Source organism: Sitophilus oryzae, unplaced genomic scaffold, assembly GCF_002938485.1.
Source record: "Sitophilus oryzae breed Bouriz unplaced genomic scaffold, Soryzae_2.0 scaffold_734_pilon_pilon, whole genome shotgun sequence".
Classification (NCBI taxonomy): Eukaryota; Metazoa; Arthropoda; class Insecta; order Coleoptera; family Curculionidae; genus Sitophilus; species Sitophilus oryzae.
In genome coordinates, this window is record NW_022147345.1 from 404,233 (window position 1) to 424,304 (window position 20,072).

General features: G+C 32.4%; 1 protein-coding gene across 1 annotated transcript in view; it reads left to right on the plus strand.

The window, feature by feature from the left end:
- Positions 1-20,072, plus strand: part of LOC115888392 (beta-1,3-glucan-binding protein-like) — a 43,459-nt gene that overhangs the window by 17,453 nt on the left and 5,934 nt on the right. Inside the window, exons 10-13 of the mRNA XM_030908113.1 lie at positions 3,043-3,177; positions 11,161-11,404; positions 13,178-13,293; positions 16,847-17,179. Of these exons, the coding sequence (XP_030763973.1) occupies positions 3,043-3,177; positions 11,161-11,404; positions 13,178-13,293; positions 16,847-17,179 (828 nt within the window). The remainder of the gene's footprint in view (positions 1-3,042; positions 3,178-11,160; positions 11,405-13,177; positions 13,294-16,846; positions 17,180-20,072) is intronic.

Below are 20,072 nucleotides of genomic sequence, written 5' to 3' on the forward strand. Positions count from 1 at the left end.
CTTCAGTAAACGTACATTTCCTATTATTTCGTCCATAATGATGTTGAAAAGAAGAGGGCTAAGGGAGTCACATTGTCGGATACCACAGCCTACATTTATTGGTTCGGTCAGGACCCCGTTAATTTTAGCTTGAATTTGGTTCGCTTCATATATGTTTTGTATGGTTTTAACGAGGTTGTGTGGGATTTGCCTATTGTAAAGAACGTCTCTTAGCTGCACACGGTCGAACGCTTTTTCTAAATCAATGAAACACATATACGCTGGTTTGTTATTACCGTACGTCATACATATAATATAAAATTTCACGTAATATAAAATGCCATCGATCGTCATTTTTAAAGTAACTTGATGCTATTTTTCTCACAAAGTATGTGGGCTTTTTCCAATTTATACAAATATATAGAAAATATGAATATTTGTTATATTGAAATTGAATATTTTTTTTGTTACTAAAATTACTAAGTTGCTAATTGAATTAATTTACTTTACTGTAACAGTAATTTGAACTGCAACAATGTAAAACGTCAATATATAAAAATAATATAAACTGCCATCGATCTTCATTTCTAAGCTAATTTGACGCCATTTTTTTCGATCAAACTGTAGAAGATACGTTTTCTCTTTGATACTCTCCAATATTTAGCCATGTAACTTCAATTTCTGATATGATTAAAGATTATTTTTGTAATTTGACACCAAAACAGCTGTCACATGATATATGTCAAAATATATGTTGTTACACGTCATATGTTTTTTCCATAAAGCTTGATTTTCATGCATCAGTTGTCCGACGATACGATGATACGATATTAATTTTATTTGTTGAATTTAAAGGCTTCGATCGGTTAGAAACGGTTAACCAATCATCCAATAAAATTAATATCGTATGGTCGGATACCGGATGCATGAAAATCAAGCTTAACTCGATAATATGAATATCCCCTTTGTTGCGAACTTTTTGATAGACACTGTAATATTATTAAATAAATTAGTGACATTGTTTTGAACGTGTTTTTTTTAGTCATACGAATCATTTATTTTAGTCAAAATTGAAATTAGTAAAATTTTAAAAAATGTATTTTTAATTCAACATTTTTCATATTAATGGACAAAATGTTGATATTTTAATGAATGTTTGATACACCTTGCGGACTATATTAACAAAACACTGAATTTAAAAATCATTTTACCATCTAGGTAAGTCTTTTTTCCATAGTTTGGTTTTCGATTCATCGCAATACTTTTATTCTTTTGGAGATATTCGCTTTTGAAAAAGACACTAATAACATTTTTTAGTTAAAACCACGATACACGTAAACACGGTATGTCCGATAGTAGGACGCATTTTAGTCAACTCCGCGCACGTACGTCATCTGCGCTGCAAGCCGATACAGATGGCCGATACGACACATAATCTTTTTAAACGCTGCGTCTGGTTGCTTGTTCAAACGATATTTGCATTTAGCATCGAATTATTTTGTGTTATCTTCAAGAGACGCGTGTTTGTAAAATATTAGGGATTTATTGTGCTGTTGTTATTAATAACAAGTATACCCCAGACTTTAAAAATGGTAAACTGTGCTGTGACCGGATGTAAAAACTATGACAGAAAAGGATCCGATATTAAATATTTTCGGAATGAAATTCAAGACAGAGTTAACAAGGACGCTTTAATATACATTGCGGGATATGTAGCTCATAAATTTAGAGGCAAATACGACGATTTGGGAGTGGCAACTAAAAATATAGAAGTTAATAGAGCATCACATTGTTGGCTGAATTTTATTTCTCGCGGAAATCTACTGTACCCAAACGAAAATTTGTTACGTGTGACTACTGTACTTGAGTGTGAGTTTAAAGAAATGCATGGTACTTCCTTGGCAGATGACAAACATTTGTTTACAAATTTATGCAACAGAACGATTGCAAAACTAACCAATGATTTAAAAGCAATACCACAAGAAGTAATTTTATGCTTAGCAAGGACACGAACTTACATTAGACTACGTGACTTGAACCGAAGAATTAGTTTTGAAAATTGTCGTAAACGATTGGATAAGAAAATGCCTAAATTTTTAAACTCTAAAAAATAAACTGTATCATTTTCACAATATATTATATTAAAAAAGAATCATGTATCGTTCATACTCTATTTATGTGTTAAGTATGTCACTTCAAAAAAAATAATTGAAATAATTTTTTTATAATTTCCTGTTGTTTATTTTAAATTTTAATTAGTAAAAACACCTAATACACCTAATAAAGGCAATCGGTGTCAAAAAAAATTTTATGATAATATAATAATTCACTTGTAAACATTTTGTTATTTTATCTGTAATCAGTAGAAAGAAAATTGATTACCTTTATTATAATTATATTCACCTGAATAATTATATTGTAATTATTATTGTACAGACATGCTTGTAGTAGCTAAGTTATTTGAATCATGTTTTACTTGTCACTTAAATAATGTTCTCAATAAGTCATAACAAATTTTAGAAATCTTCAAAATTGCATATGTAAAACGGTATTTTCTAAAGAAGCGCGCGTTATTAATGCGGATTCTTCATAAGCGCGACTCGTTTTGCAGCGCAGGTGACGTCACGAATTCGATGTCGAGCCAGCCTGCCTGCGCGCGGACATACCGTGTTTATGTGTATCGTGGTTAAAACAATACCTTTGCTTTTGGTCCTAGTCAACAGACCTATAAAATAGTCTCTGTGATTTATGTAATGTCACTGTATTTGAAAAATCATATTATTATTGTCTCTCTATTGTTACTCTAGCAGATGTGGTTTTAAGTCCAAAAGTTTATCTCTACCATAATCAATTAAAGCAGCAATAGCCTATACTTCACGCATAATTTAAAACCATCTCTACTAGAGTAAAGGTCAATAAACAATAATAATATGACTTTTCAATGACAGTAACATGACATAAACAATAAATACTTATAAAGCTGTACGCACACTGGTGCGATCACGGCCGCGATCACGATCTCCACGCAGCCGCGGCCAAAAGTTGCTGAAGAATATATATGAGCCGTTTCACATTGGCGCGATCGAGTTTTGGAGACGAAGCGACCTGGCGGCGTTCTATTCTGCGGTGGCGATCAGATTGCGGTGGCGACACAACGAGGTATTTTCAGACCCAATTCAGACCTTATTCAGACCCAAGGTATTTTTAGTTATTTTGTGTGCTTTTTCTTGTTGCAATTTAGAAATGGAGTTAACAGAGCAGCTAATTAGGGCTGTAAAAATACACAAAATTCTATATGATTTATCCGATCCAAGTTACAAAAATAATAGAATTAAAAATAAAAGTTTGAGAGAAAATTGGAGTTGAAATAATTGGATTGGAAAGTACATATGTATACATTTTTATTGTTTAAGTTTAAATATTGTAGGTAAATATTTAAGAATGTTTTTTTTCGGTATACATAATTCACATTTTTAATTTGTACCTATGTATACTACCTGTGAGGATAGCTCACTACATATAGGTAAGGCGGTGAACGTGAACGCGTTGGTGTGTGCTAGAATGATCGCTCATGTTATCGCTGCCCTAATCGTGATCGCACCAGTCAGTGTGCGTGTAGCTTAAGTGTGTTGATGAGGATCCAAAAGCAAAGGTATGCTATCAATGCTAAAATTGCTGTAAATCGTTAGGGCTCGAACACACTGACGCACACTGGTTCGCTCTTATGGACGTACGTGGCCAAAACCTGTATTTTATTATATCAGTGAAAATGAATGTATCAGTTAATATTTTTTAGTAAATCTATAAATATTTAGGCGTTTGGAGTTGCCTAACATATAAAAAAAGTTCTTTATCATTAGGCGTTTTCAATGATGATGGTTCATTAGAATTTAAAAGTGTTATTTATTACCAATAATTACAAGGGTATTACTTTATAAAGGTATTTAACAAAAATTGAAAAAAAAAACAGATTGAAGAATGGTTAGAACATAACCGGTATATAGTTCATAAGCTAATAAATAGATAGATACAGAGTGGCCTATTAGTGTGAGAAAGTCCAATATCATCGTTGTAGACGAAAATATGAAAAAAAGTATTATATAGATATTTGCATGGTTTATAACAGTGCATATCCTAAAAATATTTTGTTATATACAGGGTATCAAAAAAAGTAATGATAAAGCGTTGTCTTTTTTAAATCACAGCTCCCATTTTTCTGTACATAATTCGATTCAGCATAAAATTGTGCATATAGGACACTATTTTTATTTGGAAAACTATGCGGTGTTGCCATGCTATTTCTTCTTTATTAAAATTTTGGTTAATAATAGTAGGTACCTACATATATCCGAAAATTGGTTAAAACCTGAAGTTAATTTATATTTGTTAATATCTAGTACTATACTATGTTAATACCCTGAACTTTACCAATATTTTCTTAACACCAAAGAAACGAGAATAAATTTGTGAAGAAAAACTCACATTAATGTGTGCCGGTTATTTTTTTATGGCGTGGCTAACAATGTAATATTTAAAATACTCTATTTCAATTTTTTAAATGCACATTTCTTAGCCATGCAACATTTATATAAAACTTTTGTTTACGAAGACAATTTATGCTGAATAGCAGATATTAGCAGCTAATTTGACATGGTTCTTAAAAAAGACATTATGAAGTTTCATTTAAGTTAAAAACAATCACTTAGTTCAGCTTCGATATCCTTGATTTAGTTATGTATAAAAATATATTTCAAAGGTACAATATATTTTGATATTTTGAAATGGGTAGTATTATTTTTTTTTTTTCATTTTATTTATCAAAAACTGATATTATATGAGGAAAGTATACGTGCAGTATAGTCTAATTATAATATGCACTATTTTATATTATTTTGAAAACACTAAGCGAGTAATTTATTCATTGTCGATACAAAAATAGTTAAATGCTTTTTTAGACTATTGTATATAAAATGTTATTACATAGGTGCTCTAAAGTGCATTTTTCCAAAATATATTTTTATAACAAACCTTTCATGTTTTTAAATATAGATAATAAAATATTTGATCATATATGATCAAAATAATTTTTTTCGATATATTGAGTTTTGGCCAAATTTTTATAAGGGAGGGAACTACTGTGTGACGACCAGGTCGCACCGGCCAGGCCGCTGCTACCTCTAAAACCATTAAATCAAATGATACAACGCACACTAACGTCCTGGCTGTCCGTTGGTCGTTACGACCAGTAGACTGCATTAAAATATTATTATTCTCTGCCGCTTGTTGCCGGTTTTCTTCCAAATTAATAATTTTTCAGATGAAATCCCTCAAATTCAACGCACAATATTTTATTTTCTATAAGATATAGTGTTTTAGTGTAGTTAATGCACACGTGCAGAAAATGCAAAGAAATAGTACACAGACTGGATCAAAGGGAAACTTAAATCTAGTCCCTTTTTTTTTATCAAGGGTCGATTCTAAAATAAAAACATTTTTATATGACATACTCTATTTATGGTTGGTATGATACCTGTTATTATACCTTCGAGTTTCGATGTTAAAAAATCATATTTAAAGTTTTTCTACAACCACTTGTTTTTTTATTGAATTAGTTTTTTTAGTTGTATTATTGTAGTCATGTACAAGGAGGACAACTGTATTTTAAATATTATAGTTAATTTAACGTTTTTCAAACAGGGTCCATGAAACTATATTTCTACTAGGTACATTATTTTTTAAAAGAAATTAAGAGTAAAAGTAACTTAAACATTCATAAAAATAGAAGTATTTACTGTTGTAGATTCTCAGTAACAATAAAAAAGAGGAATTTATATTGTAAACATTGAAATAACTGGAAGCTAAATTTTCTACCTGTTTATATTTAGAGCCAGTGTCTGACGAACTTTTTTACGATGGCCCTAATATGTTTACTTCTAAAGTCGATAAGAGCCATCAGTAGAAGTCCATATCAGTAGAAAAAAGAAACAGAATATCTCCCTTTTTGTCGGTCGCGCGTACACAATGCTTTTTGTTCGGCCTATTTGTTCTGCTTGTTCGTGCGTGCTCTGTTCGTTCGGGCTAAAATGCTCAAGTCTGGACGCACCTTTAGCAACAATACTGTTTTTGTCCTTTATTGATATAATGCTGAAAATGTCACGAGTTACATGTCTCACTCTACACATATTAAATTACATAGACGTATAAGGATGTAGAATATTCTGTTATGAAACGACTGATAGAATAGCAGGCATCGCGGATTTGAAAAACATGGAAATAACGATGTTATCGTGTAGTCGGGGTTGGAGATTTTACTTACTCCATTTACCACACTAGTATTTATTAACGAAAAATCCAAGAATATTTTAAATGCATTATTTAATATTAGAACATTTAATAAGCTCATGAATAGCAACTTCGCTTTTTAGGTAACTCGGATATTTTAACATTTCTGAAACTTAATTCTTTCTGAAACAATATTTTCTAATTGGTAAAACGTAAAAAATCGTTAGATCTGACAACTCTGTTGAAACTAGTCGTTCATCTGGCCGCAGTTATAAACACAATGCATACGGCCAGCCGACGCGACGGCCAGGTCGTTGCGACCTGATCGTCAGTGAGTTAGAGTTAGAGTCCTTTATTGTCTTATTCAAAATCGAATATCTCCAATAAAAATAAAGCTATTGAGATAAATCAAAAAACAAACTATCGAGGAAATATAAGAATATATTAAGAAACCAAGGAATTTAACATTTTTATTATCTAGGTACATATTTCCTCGATAGTTTGTTTTTTGATTTATCTCAATAGCTTTATTTTTTATATATATATATATATATATATATATATATATATATATATATATATATATATATATATATATATATATATATTATATATTTATTATATTCCACATGGTGTTTCAAACCTTCACCAAAATATCAACATTTTGTTTTCCCTCGTATAATTGAGAGATGGCAACTTTGATTTTTAATTAAGAAAGATACACTACAAAGTCAAATAATTTAGCTACAAATTGCTTAAAAAATCATCAAAATCGGCCCACTGGAACACAATATATAAAACTTCATAAATACATCAAAATTTTAAGGTGTCGCATGTCGGTGAGAGTGTAGATGGTATAAAATAACTTTTATTCCGTATTTAAATGTCTTGAATCTAAAACAAAATTCAATCACAGTGAGAATAAAAAAGGGTTCAGAACAGATTTATTTTATTAATGGCGAGATTATCTTTAATTTATAACACTTCGTTTACATTAGTTTTGTTAATTTTAGTATAAAATCAAATTGAAACATCCGTTTACATAAGATAGTATCTTTGATTAATCGAAATCACATTTTTAGCGCCAATGACACCCAAAATTCTTAAGATTCATTCAAAACAACTGATCTAGAAACAAACTTGTTATGTTTATATCTATCTGTCTATCCTACGCATTTTGACATTGTATTACATAGATTCTAATCAATATTGTATTGCCTTTTGAGTGTTTTTTCCTATAAATGGTATTTTTTGTAAATTTTGAAAATTTGTTTAAAAGTATAGTTGACTGATTAGATTAAAATGTAGTCTATAAATATTCTAATTTTCTCGATCTATTATTCATGTGTAACATTTTGAAACTGGGTTATTTAGAGTGCCAAATTTTCAACATAATATAAATACGTTTATAGATAATATATAACAATACAGGGTGTCATTGAAATGGTGTAAAAAAAAATCAGGGGGTGATAGTACTCCTAAAAATAGTATAAAAAGTTCCTATAAATATACGGCGGAAAATGCATATTAAGGGAGTTAGGGGCACTACTGAAAGGGTGAATTTAAAAAACGGTTGTTTTGAAATTGCAAGCTTAAAAAATGAAATAAAATTTCGAAAAAAAATCTTCTGCCATAAATTTTGACCCTAAATCAAATGGTGATACTGAAAAATTATTTGGAAAAGCGAAAAGGGTAGTTTTTGCAAGGGTAGGGGGTTATTTCGTGAATAACTTTTTTGAGGTTATTTTTTTTGCAACGTGGGTTCATTTTTTGAAAACTACATACTTTTTCCTACAAAAAAGGTACTCTTGTTGTACATCGCCCAGAGCGATGGTTTTCGAGAAAATTGATGGCAAAGAGTTTGCTCTGATGGGTTGCTAACTGGTTAATCAACATAAACTTATGAAAGTTATGGCGGTTCAAAAGTAACCAAGTAGTTATTAAATAATTAATTGGAAAATCAAAATTTCATGATTTTTAAAACGTCTTATTGCTTTAAAAACGAAATAAACCAATTACCAAAATTCCTTATTAAAATAAAGCCGTCCTTAATTCATTCTTAGTAAATGTTTAAAGTGACCACCATTCATTTCAATGCAGACATCTGCTCCAAGATCTGCGTACCCTGTGGAATATCCTTGGTGTTGTCCAAATTTGATTGGAACACTCAATAATGCGTTGCCGTAGTTGCTCTTCAGTATTAATCGGCACTGAGTAAACCAAAGCTTTCAAGTGGCCCCAGAAGTAGAAATCTAGTGGATTATTTCGTTTTTTAAAGCAATAAGATGTTTTAAAATTCATAACATTTTGATTTTTCAATTAATTATTTCATAACTACTTGGTTACTTTTGAACCGCCATAACTTTCATAAGTTTATGTTAGCAACCCATCAGAGCAAACTCTTTGCCTTCAATTTTCTCGAAAACCATCGCTCTGGGCGATGTGCAACAAGAGTACTTTTTTTATAGGAAAAAGTATGTAGTTTTCAAAAAATGAACCCACATTGTAAAAAAAATAACCTCAAACAAGTTATTCACGAAACAACCCCCTACCCTTGCAAAAACTACCCTTTCCGCTTTTCCAAATAATTTTTCAGTATCACCATTTAATTTAGGGTCAAAATTCATGGCAGAGCATTTTTTTTTGAAATTTTATCTTGTTTTTTAAGCCTGCAATTTCAAAACAACCGTTTTTTAAATTCACCCTTTCAGTAGTGCCCCTAACTCCCTTAATATGCATTTTCCGCCCTATACTTATAGGAACTTTTTTTACTTTTTTACACCATTTCAATGACACCCTGTATACATAATAAAATCTTGTTTTTTGATATTGTTTTATTTTAATGAAAGAGTGGCCCGGTTGATTCTAAATAATTTTTAAGGGGTTAACGTTGAAATTAAGCGTAGAAGTTACTTCGAAAATTTTGGCGTTTTGTCGCTACATTAAATTAAAGCAGTAAAAAAAATATAAAGTTGTAAATAAAATAAGATTTCTCCAAAAAATCCTATATGGGTATTTCGTCACTGCAAGAAAATCTACAAGATAAAATAGTTATTTTTTGTAACACTTCTGCGTTAATTCAAACGGAAACTACTTGTCAGAAGTTAGGTTTACAGATATACAAATTTGCTTAACGAACAAAAAAATGCTTGACGTTTCGGAAAGTTTATCTCTTTCCTTCGTCGGAAGCAAAAAAAATACAAAAAATAAAGAAAAAAACTATTTAAAATATTTAAAATTCAACTATTCGAGAACACTTTAGTTTTTTAAAACAGATACGCCTACAAAAACCGTTGACGTTCTGTTAAAATGACATTATATCAAGTTAAACTTCAAAATTAACAATTACTACCTGATAATAATTACTTAATAAGGTAAAACCAAAAAGCCCCAAACTTTCTGTATGATTACATTTAATTTTTACTTATTTTATATTTATTTATGTTATGTTCTTTAAAATCAAAGAAGCGATTGCCATACATTACTAATATCTACAGATGCAAGAGAAATACATTTATTTTTATTAAATTGTATTAAAAAAGCCTTTTATTTTTCTTTTAGAGGCAATCGCTTCTTTCATTATAATTTTGGCATTATTAAAATTTATTATTAATTTAATAATAATATAATTAATTATTTATTTTTCTGTGACCTGTGTCCCATGAATATTGACAAATCTTAGATTTGTGAAAATCTCCCTTTCTTAAATAATCTTTATGTTCTTTAATTCAAACATTTAAGGGTCTAGATGTTTCACCAATGTAAAATTTATCGCATTCACATGGTATTTTAACATGCATATTTAGTGAATAAAAAAAAATAATTCTTGTTGAGAATAAATTCTCATAAAATATAGCAAACACGGAAATATAACTTTTAGATATTGATGTTTTGCTTAGTATATCTAAATAAAATATGATCTTTGAAAGAGTAAAGTGGGCATAAAGTCGAATCGTTTATGATTGGGCATTTAACTTTTTAGAAATGTTCAGAATCCCGGGATTTAATATCAGTATTTCGGGATTAAACATAAACCGGGATCCCGGGATTTGAGGATCCCGGTTTGGAAATCCTAGTCATAATACAGGGTGATCTTAAATAAGTACAAATATTCTCAGGGGTGGTACATTTCGACCCCAGGAACACCCAGGTTTTTTTTCGCAAAAAAAGATGTTGAAAATCGTGCATTTTCTTTTAAATTTCCCTGCATATTTTTCGAAAACTTTTTAGAACTGCATGTTCACCGCAAATTTTCCCACGGTATAATTTCTTAATCTCTGATATTACCATAGTTACGGCTTTACTCCATGGTTACGGCTGTTTATTTTTAACTCTATGGTTACGGTACTAAAATGGATGCAAATACAGAAAAAATCCGGTGGCGCTCAAAATTTTTTCAAATAAAATCAATTTTTTAAAAAATTTTTCAAACTTAAATAACTCTATTATTTTGGACTTATCTGAAAAATGGTAAAGAGAAAATATGTTTCTTTTATCGAGATCTACCAGCCCTGAAAATATTTCCACTTATTTAAGACTCACCCTGTATAGTCATAAAATTGTCAAAAATGTCTCACGTAATTTATGGACATCCCTTTAAGTAAACCCTAAAAATATATTATATCGCCGCCACTGCCTAAACAATTAATTTTCGTGAGAAATACGCACGATTTCTTGCATAAAATTAATTATTGTAATTACCTCATTTATTACATAATAAGGAAATGCACATACATATAATAAACGTGTTTTTTTTTAACTATTATTTACTTCTTGGGAAAATGTTAATAAGATTCATTCCCTCCCTGAATTTTTCAGAATTTTTATCTCGTTTTACACCGGATACATACTTTTTTGATGCCACCCTGTCTAATCTTTCGTTTAATGTAAATACGATAGATATTATGCATATAAAGGACTGACAAGTTTAAGAGTACTAATCGTGAGTTTATCAGAACAAAAAATGCGTTTAAACAGTGTGGAGATCTGTATTATTGCTGTGGCAATATTGGTACTGCCCCATTGTAGCAATTGCAAGCGCAAGAAACAACACAAGTTAAGAAATAAAAAAGAAATAGTGTTCTTCGAGAATTTTAACAGTTTAGACTTGAATGTATGGAATTATGATCCTAATACCCAAGAAGTAAGTATAATACTTTAATTATATTTATATTTACTTAAAGACGGCTGAATTCATCCACAAATAATCATTCATCGGATTCAATATACCTGGGTTTTAATTAATTAACTTAACCAATTTACCTCATTTTGTTTCCTAGCCTACTACTATAATTTTTAGACCTTATAATCCTAGATTACAGTTGAGGGTTAGAACCTTTGGTGTTACACAGCAAAATATAAACACTAAATCACCACAATACACCAAAACACTTTTACTTTTACACTGGACGCGCGTTTCGCTTCAGCATATGATTATAAACTGTTTATAATAATCTGCTGATGATGCTAACATGGTTAGCGAAATGCGCGTCGAGTGTAAAAATAAAAGTGTTTTGGTGTATTGTGGTGATTTAGTGTTTTTATTTTGCCTTATAATCCTAGGCGACAGCCTAATATGATTTATTTTCTAAATATCTCTAATATCTAATTTTGTGCTCTATTTAACTGTGAAAAGAAAAATATAGCCTCTTATTTAATTTTTTTATGCAAAAGCGCAATATCTGTTATAATGTTACATTACAATGTTGTAAACAGCGCCCTCTACCTACCACGAAAAAAATTCGGGAAACAAAATTTATAGTGGAGATCATTAAGGAAGAAAAGCTCTTTTAAACGAGCCCTAGTTTGTTTAAATCGGCTAACCCAAACCAGCGTTGTCATTATTTTAATAAAAGCAAATTTAACCTTCCCCCACCACTTTATTTTATGAGAGAGCAAAATACTCTATATCAAAAAAATTACAAATTTCTCGATGATTACAACAGTAATATTTAAAATAGCTGTTCACCTGCATATTTTTGAGAAAAATCCTGTTTTCTGATTGGCTATCAGAGAAACGCCCCCTAGCGGACATTTTTCGAACTTAATAATATCGAATTATACTTAATAATATCGAAAATAATTTTCAGCGATTCTCTTGGTCGATTTACTTATTAGAATTTTTTTCCCAAAGTTATACGATAAGTAGTTTCTGAGATACAGCTGGCGCGCGGCGTCCATTCTTAGTTGGCCACCCGTATATAAATGCATCTTTTAAAACTGAATTACTACAGAATGACCGGTCGACTTAATTAAATGTCTCCCTTACCGTCTCTTGTTAAAACCTCTTGTAAACTATATCGCATAAAAAAAATAAAATAGATAGGTCAGGTAATCGAGGAGGCCCATGCAATTGGTTAACCTCTTCCTATCCCTGAGTTTGCATAATTGTGATATAAATAATTTATAACATTTTTTTATTATGGGGGGAGGTCCCTCCCAATAATTGTAATTAGAATTGGCTATAACCTGTGCTATAACTCAGTAATTTTTCGGAAAAAAAAACATATTATAGCTTATATCGTTGAAAAGTTTAAAAAATGGCGCTTTTTATGAAGTCAGGTTTCCGTTTAAAAAACATATGTTTGTGTTATAGAAAAAATCGGAGAACACAAACTCATTAGGGATGTGATTATCTACAACTTTTATCTGAAAACTTTTTGTCTAAAATATATTATAATGGAATTAAGGAAAATTTTTAAAACAGACAAAATTTGTTTTTATAAATATCTGGTAAGCCAAAGACTTTTTCAAAAATCTGAAAAACGCATATATTTATGATCCCACAAAATGCAATCTTTTCCCCATTTAACCGACTCTCTATCTCCAGTAGTTTCCGAGATACCCATAGAGAACATCGTAGGAAAATCACCCTGTATAATAATGTAAATATCGATCACTGATTTCATTTTTATAGCATGCAGATGAATTTCAACTTTATACAAATAGTAGTAACAATAGTTATGTAGAAGACGGATTCTTACACATTAGACCTACGATTGAGATTGACGAAAATGCCCTAAACGACACATCGTAAGTACGTCCAACTTATATCTTCAACTATAGTATATACACGTCAAAACCAAAGGTCAAAACACATTCTAATGGTAATATCATTTCGTTGTCATTCTTTGATAGATGGTTATTATTAATTTTGCTTAACGTCATATTACCATAGCAGTGAATTAAATGATCACTGACATTTTAACATTGAGTTTTTATAAGTTTGAAACGTTTAAAAACATTTTAAGCTTGATTTTAACGTTGATACGTTGATCCGATGGCGCTCTGGTTGGTCATAGGATTTTCGCGCCACATTTCATCCGTAGTTTTTTTGCTCCAGCCTATCAACGGAGAAAGATCGTGCGATAACGGACGTTTTGACACTTTTTGACAAATTTAATCTAACCTTAATAAAAATATGATAGTAAAAGAGCTAACACCGTCGGGTAAAGCGAGAATTTTAAGAAATCTGGTTTTTTAATATATCTTTTACTATGCTCTCCTGACCAAAGTGTGGGCCGCCTGGCTGCCGGTAGACTACTGCGCATCACATCTGTACAGGCTATCCCATTTTCGTTTATTTTATGAGATTTCTCGTTTATGAGTAGAGATACAATGATGCAATTTTCACAATACTTAGCTATTTTTTATGAAACTAAATATGCTACATATAGGTTTGTCCTAGCCTCCTTAGTTCCTGAAATACAGGGTGAGTTTGTGATGCGCAGTAGTAAACCGATGTTGAATACAGATATGATGCGCAGTAGTGAACGCAACCAAAACGCAACGTCTACCGGCAGGCAGACGGTCGGCACTCAGGATTTAGTTCTCTTATAGTCATGTTCAGGAGAGCATAGCAAAAGATATATTAAAGAACAAGCTTTCTTAAAATTCTCTCCCGAAAACGTTGCTAGCTCTTAGACTATAAGCAAAACAGCGAAATCTTTATGGAAATGAAAACATAAAATGACACTAAATACAAAAAAATCGTATATCCAGTGAACGGAGGCATGAAAATGCAATAAATTTAAACACTGCGTAATTTTCTAACCCATCAAAATCTTTAAATTCAACCAATAAAATTAATATCGTATCATCGCATCGTCGGACAACGGATGCATGAAAATTAAGCTTTAAGCCTAGTTCATGCACTTGCGAATTGCGATTTACGAATTGCATTCTTTTTGCCTTACAATTGGTCGCTTTCAAGATCTCCCTTGAATGCGGCCAATCAGAACGCAAACAGAACTTATTTCGCAATTCGTAATTCGTAAGTGCATAAACTAGGCTTTAGGCATTCGAGGAAACGCCAAACCAAAGACAAATGGAACTATTCTTTTATAATTGTATATTCATTATTCATTTATACACTCTATACAGGGTGGTCCGAACTGTATTGGGAAACCTTCTTATAAAAACTTCATAAAAATGGCGGAAATGTATAATTTTTCATCTCAGTAAATGTAACACAGGTACGTTCGAAAAGTTATTACTCTTCAAAACAGTTAGAAACATATGTAGATGGCGCCCCTACAGGTAGGAGTCATACTAACATCGAAATCGAATTTCTCATGTAAAAAATCACCCAGACACCAATTTTTATCCAAATATTGACGTTAATTTAGAAATTATTTGAAAAAACCTAAATAAAAATGAAATTTCTACACGTTGTATCTCCAAAAGGAAACATTTTAATATACAGAGTGGTCCGAACTGTATTCCGGAAACTTCGGCAGCATATTCTGCAGATAAAAATAAGTAAAAAAGTTCGTATAAATGTATGTCCTAAAATGCTTAGTTTCGGAGATACAGGGTAGAAGTTTCATTTTTATTTCGATTTTTTCCAAATAATTTATGAAGTAAAGTCAATATTTGAATGAAAATTGGTATCTAGTTTTTTGACATGAGAAATTTGATTTTGATGTCAATATGGCTCCTACTAGTAGAGGGCGCCATCTACATATTTTTAACCGGTTTGAAGGGTAATAACTTTTCGTCCGTACCTGTATATAACTACTGAGTAAAAAAATATACATTTACGATGTTTTTTACGTAAAAAGGGTCTCTTGGTAAAAATCGCTACGAGTAATGGTTTTCGAGATATTTGGAATCGAAATTATCAATACCTGTCATCATTGACGTTAATTAAACATGTTGACTAAATAGTTATTAGACTGAAATCATAAATTTGAAATGTTTTTGTGCCAAAAGTTCAACAGAAACTGTTTTATCATCATTTTTTGCAGAAAAATTTATAATTAATCTTAAAAAAATAAAAATTTTCCAAATTTATTATTTCAGTAAAATAACTATCTACTCAACGTGTTTATTTTTCGTCAATAATGACATGTATTGACTATTTCAATTCTAAATATCTTAGGAACGGTTGCTCGTAGCGATTTTTACAAAGAGATATTTTTTACGTAAAAAGTCACAAAGATGTATATTTTTTTACTTTGTAGTTTTATACAGGTACGGACAAAAAGTTATTTCGCTTCAAAACAGTTAAAACACATGTAGGTGGCACCCTCTACTAGTAGGAGTCATATTGACATCAAAATCAAATTTCTCATGTCAAAAAACTCCCAGACACCAATTTTCATCCAAATATTGACGTTACTTCAGCAATTATTTGAAAAAAAATTGAAATAAAAATGAAACTTCTACACCCTGTATCTCTGAAATTAAGCATTTTAGGACCTACATTTATAAGAACTTTTTTACTTATTTTTATCTGTAGAATATATTGTCAAAATTTTCCGAGTACAATTTGGATCACCCTGTTCAATACGATAAAAAAACGGCGTCAGCGGTGGCTATGAAATGAAGATCGCTGTTATTTTATATGTAAAATTAATATAATATCTAGTATAGTCACTTTCCTCTTCTACACTTCATAACAGTTGGAGACATAATATTGCATTTTTATACCATAGAGCGGCCCATACATTATCAAACAAATTGCGCAACACAGGCTGTTGCGCAGCGAGTTGCCAATGTATGGTAATGTTTGATGCGTTGCGCAATTGTTTGATAAGTTTCAAGAATGTTTTAATTCTTTTGTGCAACAAGATTGTTTGCGCAACGCGTTGTGTAGTATATGTGTGTGTTACGCTTCGTTGTGCAATATTTTAGTTCTTTAATCCAAATTCTTTGTTTTCTTTTTCATTTTTTGGTATCATCGACATCATCTAGGGTATATACGATAATAATTGACGCAATGACAATTAAGGACATGATTGTTTCTCGAACAAATCACAACTTTTAACAAAAAGTTTGATCAAAATTTTACCAAGTGCGGGGGTGATGCAGTTGTGCAACGTAACGTTGCGCATCGCTTTGTTGCGCAACTTGTTTGATAATGTATGGGCCGCTGAATCAGTTGTGCAACGCAACGTTGCGCATCGCTTTGTTGCGCAATTTGTTTGATAATGTATGGGCCGCTTGAAATAACGCTTTATTCCTTCCAAAATAAGCAAAGTGAAAAATAAAATAGTTTGTATTATGTCTGTCTAGTACATTGTTCGCAATATTTTAATGGTTAAAATAATTTATAAAAAAAATTATTTATTTTGGTCTGTAGTGAAAATTTCCACGCAATACGTAGCGCCAGAATCAGTACCAAAAACTCTTTCTACTTCACTTACGGTATTGTAGAAATCCGAGCGAGACTGCCTATAGGAGATTGGCTATTTCCAGCTCTATGGTTGATGCCTAAAGACAACGTTTATGACACGTGGCCTTTGTCCGGAGAAATAGACGTCATCGAAGCCAAAGGCAACAGAAACCTAAACGATAGTGCGGGAGAACCAATAGGTATAGGGCAAGTGGGTTCAACCTTGCATTTTGGGCCTAGCAAATCATTGGATGGCTGGAGATATGCTCATTTTATAAAGAACAACGATTCGTACTATAGGTAAAAACTTACACCATTTTTATTATACAGGGTGTCTCAGAAATAAGTGCAGATATTTTAACTGGTAGTGTATTTCGGCCCAGAAATATGCCTATGAGTTTTTTTTGCGACAAAAAATTGTTGAAAATTTTATATTTTTCTTGAAATTTTAAAAAACTTTTTAGTGCACTTGTGTTTAATCACCTGATATTTCTCTACGGTGCGCGGTGTATCTAAATGTTGCAGTGTTAGTATACCTCCTACATTATCCATATTCAGCAAATTATTTGTATTTACTGTAAGTCTAAATTTGTATAGAAAAAATTACTAGAGTATTAATTCTAATTTCTAATCGTATCAGTGTCTGTAGTTACTAACAATTCTAGAAACAAACCCCATTAATTATTTTTACGCATACCACATTTTATATCTATTTTTAATATTTTTAACTACGTATACTTAAAAAATAACTCTTAACATTGTCATATTACGAAGTAGTTTCATTAAAAAAAACATTCGCTTAAATATTTCGTTTGTATTACTTACCCTTTCAATGAGAAACAAACTGTGTAAAATTATTCTTATGAGGTTTACGAAAAGCACGGTTATACTGCAAAATAACTTTATTTAAAACTAAATTTAATAAAATAATTCACATATTATTCATACTGAGATCACATAAAAGAAAATACCAACATGTTTATCGGAATGCACTATTTGGAACATCGACAAAATCGGAGAAATAAACCGTATACGAACGACACACAACAACCCATTCCAGAGATTTCAGATTTTACTCGTTATAGCATATACTTCTTGTGACTATCTTGCAATACGGGGGCGTCGAATAAGTTGAAAAAAACCCCTAAAAAAACTTTAATAGCCACCCTTAAAAAAGTAAAGTAAAGTAAAGATTTCAGTTAGCGTCTCCTTTTTGCTGCCAGGGCTAATCTGGACGGGGTCTACTTTGTTTACGCGGAATCCGAACCGCGGTCCTCGGCCATATCATGGTCAATGGCCTACCGACTTGGCAAGTGTCTAAATCGACTCTTACTCACGAGATATCCTATCTCATCCGGCCTCGAACCGGTGTGAATGAGCGGTGTGTGTCAAAAGATTTTACACTTTTGCCTTTTTTTGGACAAAATCATCTACAGGTTAAACCACTGCACGATAGTCAGCATGCATATAGAGCGGGCAGATCCATAGAAACTGCTCTGTACCAGTTGACTGAGCTAATACATGCAAGCCTGGATAGCAAAGAAACAGCACTTTGTGCCTTCTTGGACATTCCAGGGGTGTTTGACAATATACCTCACAAGGTGGTCAAGCGATCTCTTGAAACAAGAGGGGTGAACAGTACGATAATTCGCTGGTTTAGGGAAATGCTCTCAACACGAACAGCAGAGGCTGAGATAGGTACCAAAACTGTAGTTGTTAAAACAACGCCAGGAACTCCACAAGGTGGAGTGACCTCCCCCCTACTGTGGGGCTTGGTAGTGGATGAACTACTGGAAGAATTAACTCTAGCGGGAATACACTGCATAGGGTACGCAGATGACATAGTCATCATTGCACGGGGGAAACATGAAGGCACCCTGTGTGATATTATCCAAAGAGGATTCCGTATCGCTGAGAGATGGTGCAGGACTGTCGGGCTGAGTATTAACTCAGATAAAACCGCAGTAGTGCCATTCACCAGAAAGCGAAGTTTGAAAAACTTGAAAAGAATCCATCTAGATGGAAAGGAAATACTGCCATCACAGGAAGTGAAATATCTGGGAATAACCCTGGATAGTAAACTTCTCTGGAACGGCATATTAAGAACATTACCAGCAAAGCCACAAAGGCTCTCATGATTATGCAGAAGACTGGCGGGAAATAGGTGGGGCTGCGTCCCTAACATTTTGCGCTGGATGTATACCATGACAGTAAGACCCATGATTACTTATGGAGCAGTTGCTTGGTATACAAAACTAGAGCAACGTACAGCAAGGCAAAACCTGTGCAAAGTACAGAAACTGGCATGTATCTGCATCACAGGTGCCATGAGAACATGTCCAACAGCAGCAATGGAGGTCATTCTAGACCTAACACCACTGCACATTGTCGTCGGTAGTTATGCCAATGCGACAATGATTAGAATGGTTACTGACGGAAACAGTACTGGGAGAATATTCAGGTCAGGGGCTTGGAACACCCTCAAAAAGAAAATTCCACTTCTCCAACTCCCAGTGGATGACATACCAATAATTTACAACTTTGAGAAACACCTCACTGTAGTATTGAGTAATAAAAAGGATTGGAAGAAAGAAACGCTTACTCAGCATATAAAAGACCATACCATTACGTGGTATACTGATGCCTCCAAAACCAAAGCAGGGACAGGGATAGGAGTATTTGGGCCGAAAACTGAATACTCCGAACCAATGGGCACCTACCCCAGTATCCTTCAGGCTGAAATTTGCGCTATCGAAAGATGCGTACAATTTATCTTAGATAGGAACTATCGAAAACAGGAAATTGCCATCCTATCCGATAGTCAAGCAGCACTTAACGCGATCAACTCAGTAACCATCAATTCGATGTTGGTCAAAGAATGCCTAGAGAAGCTCAACAAATTAGGTAAAGAAAATAAAGTCCTCTTACTCTGGGTGCCTGCTCACCAAGGGATAGAAGGCAATGAAAAAGCAAATGATCTAGCTAGAAAAGGAGCGAACACTCCACTAACTGGACCAGAACCGTTCTGTTTTCCAAACGGGAACCAACTGAAAGCGGAACTGAAGAATTTGGAAGACTCCATCCGTAACTTGGAATGGGTGTCCTCCAACGGTCTAAGGACACTCGAAAAGTTCCTTAGAACTTATGACCGAGAAAAAATCAAAAGTTTTCCTTGATTTAAGTAAAAACAATC